Source organism: Dendrobates tinctorius, unplaced genomic scaffold, assembly GCF_039654945.1.
Source record: "Dendrobates tinctorius isolate UK_male_01 unplaced genomic scaffold, ASM3965494v1 ptg000319l, whole genome shotgun sequence".
Taxonomy (NCBI): Eukaryota; Metazoa; Chordata; class Amphibia; order Anura; family Dendrobatidae; genus Dendrobates; species Dendrobates tinctorius.
The window spans coordinates 3,438,202-3,452,450 of NW_027361986.1; the positions used below are offsets into that span (position 1 = coordinate 3,438,202).

General features: G+C 41.8%; 1 protein-coding gene across 1 annotated transcript in view; it reads right to left on the bottom strand.

Moving 5' to 3' along the window:
• Positions 1–14,249, bottom strand: part of HDAC7 (histone deacetylase 7) — a 51,319-nt gene that overhangs the window by 20,171 nt on the left and 16,899 nt on the right. Inside the window, exons 5-6 of the mRNA XM_073561438.1 lie at positions 7,399–7,518; positions 5,150–5,247 (exon numbers count right to left, since the gene is read on the bottom strand). Coding sequence (XP_073417539.1) covers positions 5,150–5,247; positions 7,399–7,518 — 218 coding nt within the window. The remainder of the gene's footprint in view (positions 1–5,149; positions 5,248–7,398; positions 7,519–14,249) is intronic.

Here is a 14,249-nt window from a genome sequence, read left to right on the forward strand (position 1 = left end):
ATTCGAATAAAAACTTTTTTCTAGCTTTGGAGTCAAGGCTTGGTCCTTGTTTTCAACCTAATGTGTGCCTCACCACATGTAAAATTGTCACATTCTTCAAATTTCTACAATGATACACATGAAAAAAATCGTTTTGGAGGCCCTCAAAGGGTTTCCCGAGAGAACAGAAACTTCCAGTAAAAGACAAATCAGAAAAAAACACTAGTGTCAGGAAAATGAATGGATAGTTGGTGTGCTATACAGTAGTGGTATCACTAACGCAACCGGACATTAGCAATGTGTTCTGTTATATGCTATTCTCAGGATATTGCATCAGCAACAAAAATGAATCTGGAGAATGTTATGCGAGACCCGATTGGTGGCTACATGCCCTAAAGGTTCATGAATATTGGTTAGGCCTACAAAGTGGTGGCCTCCACTGTATCTAGGGCACAGGTGCTTCCAAGACCAAGACTACATATGAACACTGAGAATATGAAAGCACATATCTGATTCCATGATTGTCCTATTATATGCCACAACATTACTTGAAGGAACCTGCTCGTTGCCTAATTAGCTATCTCAGAGAGCTGACCATCTCACAAGAAGGAACGCACCATAAAACCTGGCAATGAGGAAATAAGGATTGTGAGCGAAGCCGTGAGCAGGATCATGCTTTTTGTGCAGAAAACCTATTTATAGAATCCCTTTTAAGTAAAACTGATCCAGATGTAGAAACAAGGGAAGGGGGTTGGTGGGCAGGAAGAAACAAACTCGTAACGTGGAAGAAAATTAAGGCACTGCTGAAGTCACAGCGAAAATTCCACTTTAACTCGTTCCCTTCTAGACTATAATTGTGCTAATATCGCATCGCAATGCCAAGCCATGGCATTCTCCAGGACTATACCAAAAGGTTTGTGCCCTACTTACCATTATTTCATGTAACTATTGCGCAAAGACCTCTGTAAACCGATACGTATGCGCTGTGGTAGATGGCTTTCATTACAAACCAGACACATAACTGTGACAGTGACTTGTAATGCAGACAAACATCTAGTAGCTTCCAGAGCTGGTTCTAACACCATGGTTGAATCATGGCTAGATGGAACTGAAATGGGAATGACCTCAACCAATGCAATGTATGAAAAGCACAAACGGGAGTAAGAGACATAACCACAGTCTGTGTGTTTACTCCCCTCCAGGTGGAGCAGAAATACTATACATACTTCTATATGTCACAATGATTTTTCAAAAGAAATGGATACAGGTGAACATTTTCAAAAAATTGGATTTCAATGTCATACGAGCACAATGAGAGCTGGAAGCCAATATCACTGAACGGCACCAATGCGGGAGGGGAGTGTACATTTTTATTATTTTATACAGGGGACTACAGCAATAAAGAAGGAGTTGTCTAAGGAGTAGACCCTTTCCAGTTTGGCGTCTTAGTTTCCTTATACATGAATCCATCTTGTCTTAACACATACTGTAATGTACAATTGTGGCCAAAAGTATTGACACCCCTGCAATTCTGTCAGATAATACTCAGTTTCTTCCTGAAAATGACTACAAACACAAATTCTTTGGTATTAATTTTCTTCATTTAATTTGTCTTAAATGAAAAAACAAATGAGAATGAAGCAAAAAGCAAAACATTGATCATTTCACCCAAAACTCCAAAAATGGGCCAGACAAAAGTATTGGCACCCTCAGCCTAATACTTGGTTGCACAACCTTTAGCCAAAATAACCGACCAACCGCTTCCGGTAACCATCAATGAGTTTCTTACAATGCTCTGCTGGAATTATAGACCATTCTTCTCTGGCAAACTGCTCCAGGTCCCTGATATTTGAAGGGTGCCTTCTCCAAACTGCCATTTTTAGATCTCTCCACAGGTGTTCTATGGGATTCAGGTCTGGACTCATTGTTGGCCACCTTAGAAGTCTCCAGTGCTTTCTCTCAAACCATTTTCTAGTGCTTTTTGAAGTGTGTTTTGGGTCATTGTCCTGCTGGAAGACCCATGACCTCTAAGGGAGACCCAGCTTTCGCACACTGGACCATACATTATGCTGCAAAATTTGTTGGTAGTCTTCAGACTTCATAATGCCATGCACACGGTCAAGCAGTCCAGTGCCAGAGGCAGCAAAGCAACCCCAAAACATCAGGGAACCTCCGCCATATTTGACTGTAGGGACTGTGGTCTTTTCTTTGAATGCCTCTTTTTTTCTCCTGTAAACTCTATGTTGATGCCTTTGCCCAAAAAGCTCTACTTTTGCCTCATCTGACCAGAGAACATTCTTCCAAAACGTTTTAGGCTTTTTCAGGTAAGTTTTGGCAAACTCCAGCCTGGCTTTTTTATGTCTCGGGGTAAGAAGTGGGGTCTTCCTGGGTCTCCTACCATACAGTCCCTTTTCATTCAGACGCCAACGGATAGTACGGGTTGACACTGTTGTACCCTCGGACTGCAGGGCAGCTTGAACTTGTTTGGATGTTAGTCGAGGTTCTTTATCCAACATCCGCACAATCTTGCGTTGAAATCTCTTGTCAATTTTTCTTTTCCGTCCACATCTAGGGAGGTTAGCCACAGTGCCATGGGCTTTAAACTTCTTGATGACACTGCGCACGGTAGACACAGGAACATTCAGGTCTTTGGAGATGGACTTGTAGCCTTGAGATTGCTCATGCTTCTTCACAATTTGGTGTCTCAAGTCCTCAGATAGTTCTTTGGTCTTTTTTCTTTTCTCCATGCTCAATGTGGTACACACAAGGACACAGGTTGAGTCAACTTTAATCCATGTCAACTGGCTGCAAGTGTGATTTAGTTATTGCCAACACCTGTTAGGTGCCACAGGTAAGTTACAGCTGCTGTTAATTACACAAATTAGAGAAGCATCACATGATTTTTCAAACAGTGCCAATACTTTTGTCCACCCTCTTTTTTATGTTTGGTGTGGAATTTTATCCAATTTGGCTTTAGGACAATTCTTTTTGTGTTTTTTCATTTAAGACAAATTAAATGAAGATAATACCAAAGAATTTGTGTTTGCAATCATTTTCAGGAAGAAACTGAGTATTATCTGACAGAATTGCAGGGGTGTCACTACTTTTGGCCACAACTGTAGATATCCAGACAATATAAAGGATAGAGCTCATTTGTCATAGAGGCTGAGTGAGACTCAAGAGTTTAATTGATTTCTTCTGCAACCACAGAACAATGTGGACGGGTTTGGTTTTGTGTAACTAACTGCAGTTGTTTTTAGCATATAAATAATCATACTAAGTATACTATAATGGTAAGCGCATGTAACAATTAAAAATGTAATGACAGTGCAAAATGAAAATAATAGTTTTAAAGGAATGCTCCTATTCTAGACATTTATTGCATATTCACAAGACATTTTGTAAGTGTAAAGTAGGTGCGGGTGTCCCACTTCTGGGGCTTTCACCTCTGCCCTGTGATCGGTTTGCCATTTCCATCCATTTAAGTATGTTGGATATAGAGCAGTGCTTTTACTTAGGTTTTTCCCATGCATCTGTTTTTCTTATTTTGAGTACGAGATAAACAGAACGATTTTAAGCAGTGTTTTTCACTTAATTTTCATCCATATTTTAGTCTATGTATCTGTTTTCTAGTATAGAAAAAAAAAAAAGTTTTCAAACTTCTCCTACCTATTAGATAGTAAAAAGCAAACATCAGTCAGACGAGACGACACATGGATGGCATCCGAGTGCTATTTTTTTGTGTGTGAACACATTCACCAAAATGGACATCTCAGTCTTTTTTTTTTGCATACATGTGAAAGGTTCTAACAAGGATAGAACACGTACGACTAAAACGAATGTCTGAATGAGGCTTAATTGAAGCCAATATGAAAGGCAATTGATTATTATTGGTGGCCACTTTTCTTCAGACTTGGTCAGGAACCAGTTTCTGCACTTGAAATTTTTTTTTAAATGCAGAAATGAAATAGTTGAATCTATCGTCTAAACTACATCATAATGGAGAATGGATGGACCATCGGATGATTAAATTCGTTATTCCAGTACCTATCAACTTCTCAATAGCTTTAGGGCTGCTAAAGAAAACAACCACTTTCCATCTACACTTTTCTCTATATATGAGCTAAATAGCCACCTGTACAAGTGAGATTAGCAGCTTGGATTATTTGTATCTTTAAGTTTCTTCTGTCACGTAATTTTTTTTTTCTCATTTTACATTTTGTGACTTGAACCAAAAATTTGTGCCACAAAATACCAATGTGCATTGTGGCACAGAGTAATACATTATGGCACGTATTACTTTGTGCAAGTAAAGTTTGATTTTATTGCATTCACAGACTTGCAGAGGATGACCCATCTCTCCACAGAAAAGAAACACATCAGCTTTATTCTGGAAGTACGTGACTACAAGGACAGAAGATATGAACGAATTGGACTTGCTGCAGGACAGCATCGATTAACCAGAAGATGGTCATTTCTATTAATTATGAAATGTCAAAGAGGACACGTTGGAAAGATACCGTACCAGAACACATCACCACAAGTAAAGGAAAGGGCGAACTGAGAAAGAAACCAGAAACAATGTCTTAGCAGAAAGCAGAGAGACAACAGGGTGGACCGGTGCTGGTAATGAGGACGGGCATTGCTGAATGTTACCTGGCACTGGGCTGCATGCCACTCTCTGAACACATAAGTTAATTTCAGAGCACTCCAAGCAGTGTAAAACTTTATTAGTATGACCATGCAGACAAAGTCCCTGAATAATAGCCAAATGGCTTAATAAACTTAGTTGGGTATTGGAGAATGGCAGTGTATACGGCCCACCTGTCATACTAATAGTGCACAATGTGTTGGGTCAGTCAAGTCCACAGCAACTCGCATTGATTGTACCTGTTGTTAGGTGTATAGATAAGGATACAAATGTCTAACTGGGAGAGGGCTGCCCTGATATTGCCCAAATAATACCTGTACTGTGGACACCCAGAGGGCTTCAGTCCCCAGCTCTCCTCATCCGGCATATTCCACCAGCACTAAAATGCACTACAAGGTCAGAAAAGACAGAAACGAAAAGGAGTGAAAAGTGGGAGCAGAGTAGATGAGTAAGGAAACCTAGAAAAAGAGGGAAAGGCAAGAAAAACAGAAGGGTAGAGGAATACATTTGGAGACTCACCTGAAGGCGGCAAGATACTCAGCATCACCCATAGGGGGTTCCAAACCTCCTGCCCAGGCAACATTCACATTGAAGCCCTCTCCACTGTTGGCACCAACCTGTGATTAAGATTACATGTAAGCTAAGTTCACGATAATATGCACTTAGAATGATTTGAACAGCGTGTTCTCCTGGGGTCATGATGGAAGGTTTGAGGTGAACGGATCCAGGTGAGGCTTGGTCATGCATAACAGCTGTTGGAGCTATCTGTAATTTTTTTTCCATGCCAAAATCTACAGGGGGTGCTGCTATAGTGGTGCCTACACATCTTCTAATACAATACTGGTCAGGGTCTTTTGATCATTACTGGATGTTCCTGCATGGTTTAGCAGAATCCACCACAAATCTAATGATTATGGAGTACTCTTGAAAAGCATCTGTCACCAGGTTTTTAGCACCTAAACTGAGAGCTGTATGATATAAAGACAGATACCACAATTTCAACAATGCGTCACGTATTGTGCTGCTTGCCATAGTTTTGGTAAAATCAATGTTTTATAAACAGCAGTTTATCACCAAAGGAATAGTAAACCTGCTCCATGTAGTCCTCCATACACATGAGTTCCATATAACCCCACCCCCACCACTGAGTGGAAGCTTACTACCTATGCACAGTGTACACAAAAAGCTGCCAATCAGTGGTATGGGCGAGGTTATATAGAGCTCGGCATTCAGAAAACAGGTAGATATACAGCATATGGGGTAGCAAAATCCAAGTAACAGATTCCCTTTAAGATGTCCATGCTTGGTGCCTGACCGCTATCTCTCCCAACTCCCTCTACACATGTTTTCTGTGAAGAGAGAGGATAAAGCTGCTGCCAACTCGTTCTAGCGGTGGCTTGTCCCCCAACAGATTAAAAGGATTGTGTGTTTGAATTTTAATAGATGATGTCAAGTGAGAACCAGTAGGCCAACATACCCACAGGATGGCTGAAAGTCTCATTAAAGTGTGTGGTTAAACCTACTGATTTTGGACACCTTAAGATAACTCTTCATACCAGTAAATGCATCAAAAAAAGCTCCTGCCCATCTCTACTACCTATATAGACAGCTACTTTCCAAAGTGTGTAGAACAAATGTATGCTTTGCACAAAACCTTATTAAGGTACTTCCTTAGTCATCATTTCTTTGTATTAATAAGGGCTGTTGTCTACCAAAGTGGTCTCCAAACTGTGGCTTTTCAGCTGGCAAAACAAAGGTTGAAAGCCACCGATCTCTTCTACTTGTTTTATAAAACATTCAGAGCTTTGGCATGAACCCACCCTTGTCACGCCAAATCCTAACCAGTAGACCACATCTTGTCCTATGTGATCATAATCTCATCTACATACGATTGGATACAAATATGGCAAAGCAGGAAGGAGGTTAAAATCAATCACTGTAATATCATGGGAACACTAATTCCTATATTTTGGAAAATAAAAAACAATATATCTAGTTGGAGTGTCTAACAATATTTATTAGCTATGCTGACAGATGACGAAGTATGTGTGAAAGTGAAAACCAGAAACCGGAATCTGAACTGGTTATTTTGAGCCAAACACCCTTGATCAGCTGCTTGGTGGGGAATATGTCAAAACATCTAGCTTGATAAGACAACCACCCAAAAATAATACGGGGAGTGGACGGGAGTTTCTCAAGATAAAATGAGTCTGACTGACAATGTGGAGCTACAGGCTCCTTGTGCAGCTAAAAGGTTAACAGTTCAGGAGATAAAAGTTTTTTTTGTTCTCTTGCAAAAGCTTCAATTGATGAAAAGCAAGCATTCTGTCTATCACTTTTATAACACGGTTTTCAAAGGAGTTATTTTGGGCAGGAACGTATATTTCCCATCTGTTCTGCATCTTTCCTCCCCGTTTTTTTGCAAAATCCTTTGTTCTTTAAAATATCAAAGTGATGATGATAAACTGTTTACAATGCAAAATCCTCTCAGGCCTTCATCCCCAAGAGTCCCTTCGGTAGTAGAGGTAGCACGTGATCGGCAATGTCAATCCTAGCCTTCTAACTATGTCATCTGTCTGTGATTATTGGAAGAAAGTGCATGGCTTGGAATATCATGAGGTGGAGTCTTACTATTAAGGGCTGCAAAAGATTGTATAAGCCAAAGCCCCTGTCTGCCTTGTGACAGGCGGTTAACCGGCAGGAAGGGGAGTAATGCTACGGATTAGAAACCACTGACAGACTTGTGTCATTATTGAGACCCTGATCACCTCGTCAGCAGCTCCGCTCCCAGGAAAGAAGTTGCCGTCATCGTGTCGATGCAGGGAGATGTACAAAACGTTGGGGTCTCTGTAAAAAACTCGCTGAGTTCCATTGCCGTGGTGCACATCCTAATCAACAAGAAGCAAATGAAGATGGGAGTTACTGAAAAACCATAAAAGTTATTAAAAAATACTACAGCAGTTCCACAAACCATTGATAGTTGTGGCAAATAGGAAACAAAACAAAGCAGATATAAATTGGTCTTATACATCTGTCCAAACAACAATGGAAATTTAAGCCACATTGAAAACAAAATAGACCGGATGGTGTGATAGATTTCTCAAATAAATATATGCCGTTAACATCGTGAGAATAATCATCCTAATGAAACTGAAGTTATGAAATTAAAAATTACTGATGATACCATGTACACAAGCAAGCAAAAAATATTAGTTCAGCCCATATTACATCCCTCAAGACAAGAAGTTGAGCCTTCCTTCCATCAAAGGTGTGCAGGAATTCAATGGAACATGACCAAGCTCATATGTAGCGTAAGGCCTGTTTCACACATCAGTTTTTTCAAATCAGTCAAAATCCGCCAAAAAGTGAAAATGGCGGATCCGCTTTTCTTGTGGAGGATCCGCCATTTTTTCCTATTGAGATACATTAGTGGCGGATTTTGGCGGATGGTCGTCCGTTACGTCCGCTATTCGGCGGATCCGCCAGATTCCTGGCGGATTCTGCCTGAGTTGAACGGACCTTGCAAAGTTTTTTGGCGCCGTCAAAAAGGCGGACGACGGCGCATCTGCCGACGTCCGCCATGCGGTAGAATGGGCGCCTATGGTCGGCAGATCCGCGATTTTGCAGAATCTGCCGGTGGAATCCGCTAAATCGCACCGAGCATGCTCAGAAAAAAAAACAAACATACTTTTCCAGACAGTCCAAAAACTATATAAGGTGGGCTAATTAATCATTGGACCCAGACAACCGGCACCAGCCAGACTGAAGAGCCAGAGCCAGACAGCACCTGCCCAGCAGCAAGACCCCCAGCTGAGCTATAAAACCTGCCCAGCAGCAAGACCCCCAGCTGCAAGACTCCTGGAGCAAGAGGCCTGACAGCACCTGCCCAGCACCAAGCAAAGACGGAGAGGCCTGCTACCAAAGCCTGCAATTGTGTGAGTATTAAACTATTTGTGTGGGGCATGTCTGTGTGTCTGTGGCTTGTGTGTGGTCTGCTTTTTCCTGCATGTATTTTCCCAGTGTGTGGGCATTTTTATTATGCTTTTTTTTTTTTTCATAGTTTGTTTTACTATTGCATGTGTACTGAATTTTATTTCAATATTTGCAATTGTGCTAGGGGGCATGTCTGTGTGTTTGTGGCTTGTCTGCCTGTGTGTGTGGCTTGTCTGTGTGTGTCCGAGTGTGTGTGTGTGGTCTGCCTTCCTGCATGTATGTTCGTGGCCTCCTAGTGTTGCATGCTTTTTTTTCCATATTTTCATTATCTGTTGCATGTGTACTGAATTTTATTTTAATATTTGCAATTGTGCTGTGATTGTGTTGTGTATTGTATGTGGTGTTTCTCTTGTATATCAGTTTTTTATTTTTAATTTATTGTGGTATTTAAAATAAAGAGTAGAGTAGCTCCTACTTGTGGGAAAAAAAAAATACTAAAAAAAAAAAAAATTTTAATAAAAACTGTTTTTAAAAACTCTGTAGTATCATTTTAAAACCCGGTAAAATTAAGCATGGCTAATAGGTACAAAAAAGGTACATTAATTTTTGGTTTTTGGTATACAAGTGTGGTTATACTCAAGTGAGAGATTAGAATTTACACATTCAAACACTTGGGTATACTCTCGGTGAGAGATTTTCGTGGAATGCACACACATGCAAACACTAAAAGTGTGGGTATACTCAGGAATTACACACCTGCAATCACAGTGTGGTTACACTCTCAGTGAGAGATTTCAGGGAATTTAAACACATGCAAACACTTTGGTATACTCAGTGAGTTTCAGGGAATTACACACATTAATACCAATGAAGGTTTTTTTTGTTTTTTGTTTTTTTCGCAGATCCTTTGAGTAACAACCCACCAAACCGCAGCATACCTGGCATACCGCAGCAGACCTGCATACAACCAACTTCAGTGTTCTCAGCAAGTATACAGACCTGAAAGATTTTAATACCCTTTGTATAGTAGCTAAACAAGTGTCTTTATACTTGCTGATCCGTTTAGGAAGAACCCGCCAGACGGCAGCAGAACCGCCAGGCCGCAGCAGACCAGTCAGGCCGCAGCAGACCTGCATACAACCAACTTCAGTGTTCTCAGTAAGTATAAAGGCCTGAAAGCTTTTAATACCCTTTGTATAGTAGCTATACAAGTGTCTTTATACTTGCAGATCCGTTCAGGAAGGACCCGCCAGGCCACAGCAGAACCGCCAGTGATCCGTTGAAGGACCCGCCAGCCACACCTCAGCAGACCCGCAAGCCAGGCCGCAGGAATGTCTTCTTCTGAGAGCTCCCCCTCACATCATATAACCTATATGCATGTATTATGTTTTCACAGGAAGCTGAAGAGCTTCCAGGAGGAGACATGCAGGGCGGAGAAATGCAAGGAGGGGGCGCGCAGAGTGTAAGTTTAGCACATACAAAAACTTACATACATACATAAATAATACACCCAACACAAACATTAATCACCGCACACACAATAACTACGCATCCATCCAACCCAATATTTTTTTTTTTTTTTTTTTACAGTCTTCACAATCTGGTGCCCGCACTACAGCGACTCCCAGGACATCTCAGCGTCGTCGAGGTGCTGCCTCTGGTGGTCGGCGAACGGTAAGTAACCCTTTATTTGGGTGATTGATTAATGAACCTCATGTGTTTGAATGTAATAATTTTTTTTTTTGTTTTTATTTTTTTTCTTCACAGGTTTCACAGCGTGCTCCCCAGAGACCATTTGAAGAGGGTCTTATCATTGACGCTGACGACCTCATCCAGGCAGTGCAACCACGGGAACCGCTGTGGAACATGGCAAACCGTTTACATGCCGACCAACCAACCACCCGACGGCTCTGGGATGAGGTGTGTTCGGAGGTTGTAGACAACTGGGAGGCGCTCGATGCGAGGGCCAGGGATTTTGTGCGTAAGTATTCCAATTTCAGTAACTTGTGTTACACCATGTGAAGTGTTGAATACTAACCACTTTGTTTTTTTCCTTCACAGGTGAGAGGGTTATCACACTGTGGCAGTCGCTCAGGGACCGCTTCAAGAGGGACTTCAACAAGGAGATGCAGGCCCCGAGTGGATCGGGAGGACGCAGGAGCACCCTATAAAAAAATTACAGAGCCCTGTCGTTCCTCCGGTCGACGATGGTGAGCAGAAGGTAAATATTCCACACACCATTTCTGTAGTACAAGTGTTAACATGTTTAACAAATTTTTTTTTTTCAACAATGTAAAATGAAATATCAATATCTTAATATATATTTTTTTCAGCACCGTCTGCAGCACTCGGGAGCCTGCTTCTGAGTTGCCTCCCTCTGGAGGGATCCCTTCGGAGACCGCCACCGGTGACCACATCGAGGTATCCGACCCCTCTCTACCTTCCCTCTTGTCTGGTCCCTCTATCCCCTCCACCAGCACTAGAGCAGCAGGGCAGACTTCATCACATGAAGCTGCTGGTGACAACTTACAGTACCTTTTAACCTACCCCTCTGACACTGCCGCAACATCTCAACCAACTTTTGGTTCTGGCCGGCAGCGTCTGAGAGGTCAGGAAAGGATGACCTTGTCTGACTGTTTGAGTCTGAACTCATCCGTCCAGAATGGTTTCCACACTTATGGACAACAGTTATCTTCTGGGTTGAACATGATCAATCAAAGTATCATGGAACTCAGAAGATACATGGAACGGATGAAATCAGACTTAAACCAGACACCGAGACATTTTTTTTTTCAATCAGTTGTCCGGCAAATGGAAGGTTTAAGTACTCACCAGCAGATGCGTGTGATGCAAGCCTGTCACAATGCTCTAGTGGAGGTACTCTCTGAAGCATCCCATCCTCCCCCTGTCCATCCTCCCTCCTTTCTCTAGTTCCCCATTCCATTCTTCCCAGTACCTTCCTTCCCCATTGCATTATACCCCAATGTCCTCACCATACCCACCCCCCACACACACCTTCAGTGTTCCCACAAACCTCGTCTGTCCATCAACTCCCGTCCCAACCCCATGTTTTCAACCCCCCTTCCACTCATGATCCTCACCAACTCTGTTCCCAGTCCTCCACCCCCCCCCGATGTGGTCAACCCTGTTAACCCCTCTGATAGTATCTCCACCCAATACCAGCATTTGTAATGTGTAAAAAATATTTTCTAAAAAAAATTAAAAAAAATTTTCTACCAAAAAAATAACAGTTTTCAAATATAAAATTCTGAAAAAAATTTCACAAATAAACAATTTTTTTTTTCAAAAGAACTTTATTGTGTAGTTTCTTTTTTTTCTTGGTAAAGGTTTAAAGTACACCGGTGGTGTAAAAGGTAAAAAAAAAACAAAAAACACAACACTTGGTAACATTTCAAAAGTACACCAGTGGTGTAAAAGGTAAAAAAAAAACAAAAACACAACACTGTTACCCACAATTAGTATAAAGAAAAATTTCAAAAAATAAAAATTATACCATGTCATCTTGCCAGTCAAGTTTTCTCTCTGGTGTCAGAAAATAATCTGCAAATGTGTCTCTCATTCTTGCCAGTGACCCAGTACTCCGAACAGTTGGCTGCTGATGATCCCACAAGGTGGTTTCAGAAAGATTTTCTTCCATGGAAACAGGTTCCTTTGAAAGTACAAAGTTGTGCAGGATGACACACGCCTTCACCACCTCATCCACAGTCTGCAGTTAAAATATTAAAAGCACATTCCACCACTCTTCGCGCTCTGGTCAATCGATAGTTAAAAATTTTTTGCGGTGTGTCAATCCACGACTACCATATGGCTTGAGAAAGTGTTTGGAAAGCTGAAATGCGTCGTCGCCAACGCACACAAATGACATTTGTGGGCCTGTTGTTCCAGGGAGTGGTCTTGGAGGTGGGAAATCAAAATTGTCTCCATACAAACGACGGCCCATTGCGGACATCTTGAAGACCTGAGAATCATTTGAACAACCATATGCACCAATGTCCACGGCAATAAATTAGCATTTTGCATCTGCAATGGCCATAAGTACAATTGAAAAGAATTTCTTATAGTTGTAAAATTCTGATCCAGATCCAATGGGCTTCACAATCCGAATATGCTTCCCATCTACAGCACCAACACAATTTGGAAACTGGCAGATTTGTTGAAAGTTGTCGGCAATCTACAACTACCTCTCCTGTGTTGGCTCTGGGATGTACTCCTCGTGTAGACAATCCCACAACGCCCGGCATGTCTGTTGTACAATTCCAGATATCGTTGAAATCCCAAGCCGGAACTGGTAATGGAGGGAGGTGAAGGATTCTCCAGTTGCCAGGAAACTTGTAAAAAAAGGGAAAAAAGTAAAATTAATACAAAATACAAGCCATAACATAACAATAAAAGTTTGCAGAATCTGAAACCTTTTTAAAAATAAATTACTTACTGAAGGGTCACCATCAAACGCTCCGCCGGTGAAATAGAAAACCGCATATAGGTGTCCCTTCTCCAGATTTGTGCTCCAACACACTCCACCAATATCTCGAACAAGTCCTGCCTCATGCGCACATAGTTGAAGAACTTGTCCGGGTTATCCCTCAATTCCAGGTATAGTGTAGAAAACACGCCAAGGGTAAACCTCTGCGCATTTATCGGATGAATCCACTGCCGTCGTCTCCTCTGACGCAGGATTCACAGTCTTTTCTCACTCTGCAGAGCAATAATTGCCAACCGATTGCAGGGAAGATCAAAGTCCACACAGAAGCTGTTAATACTCGCAATAACTCCTTCCATCGCTGCCACTAGCTCTAAAACCTTTCAAAGATATTGTATTACAACACCCTAGATATAGTTTTCCCTAGTTTCCAGGATCCAATCACATTTGGGAGCATTTTCCAAGAGCCAATCATATTTGGGAGCATCCCATTTTGGAGGTGTGGAAAAACGGATCCAGCAGATGGAAAAAACGGATGCCAGCGGATGGAACGGATCTGCTTTTTGACGGATCCGTACAAAAATCCGTATAGCGGATCCGTCAAAAAACGGATCCGTACCATCAGCTGGCATCCGTTTTTACACATTTTTAGAGGATCCGCCATTTTCACTTTTTGGCGGATTTTGACTGATTTGAAAAAACTGATGTGTGAAACAGGCCTTAGGAATACATTTACCATGTTATCAGTACAAGAAGACGACACATAGCTATATGAATGGTTAGGCCTCTTTCACACATCAGTTTTTTGGCATCAGTCGCAATCCAGCAGTTTTTGAAAAAAACGGATCCGTCACAGATTGTGAAAAACTGATGCGACGGATCAGTTTTTTCGCTGGATCCGACTGCCCTACCTGGTAATAATAATTGGAGCACGCTCAGTTTAAAATAACGGAATCCGTTGCTGGATTCCGTCATTTGACAAACAGCGACGGATCCTGCGCCCATAGGCTTCTATTATAGCCAACGACGGACGGCGCTGGATCCATCTCTGTCCGACTTTTCGATGGAGACAAAAAAACGTTACTTTGTCCGCCCGACGGACACAAAATTTCCGACGGATCCAGTGACCGACGGACGAAACGTGGGGCCATCCGTCGCAATCAGTCGCTAATACAAGTCTATGAGAAAAAAACGGATCCAGCGTCATCAGTCGCTGGATCCGTTTTTTTCTAAAAATGACAGATT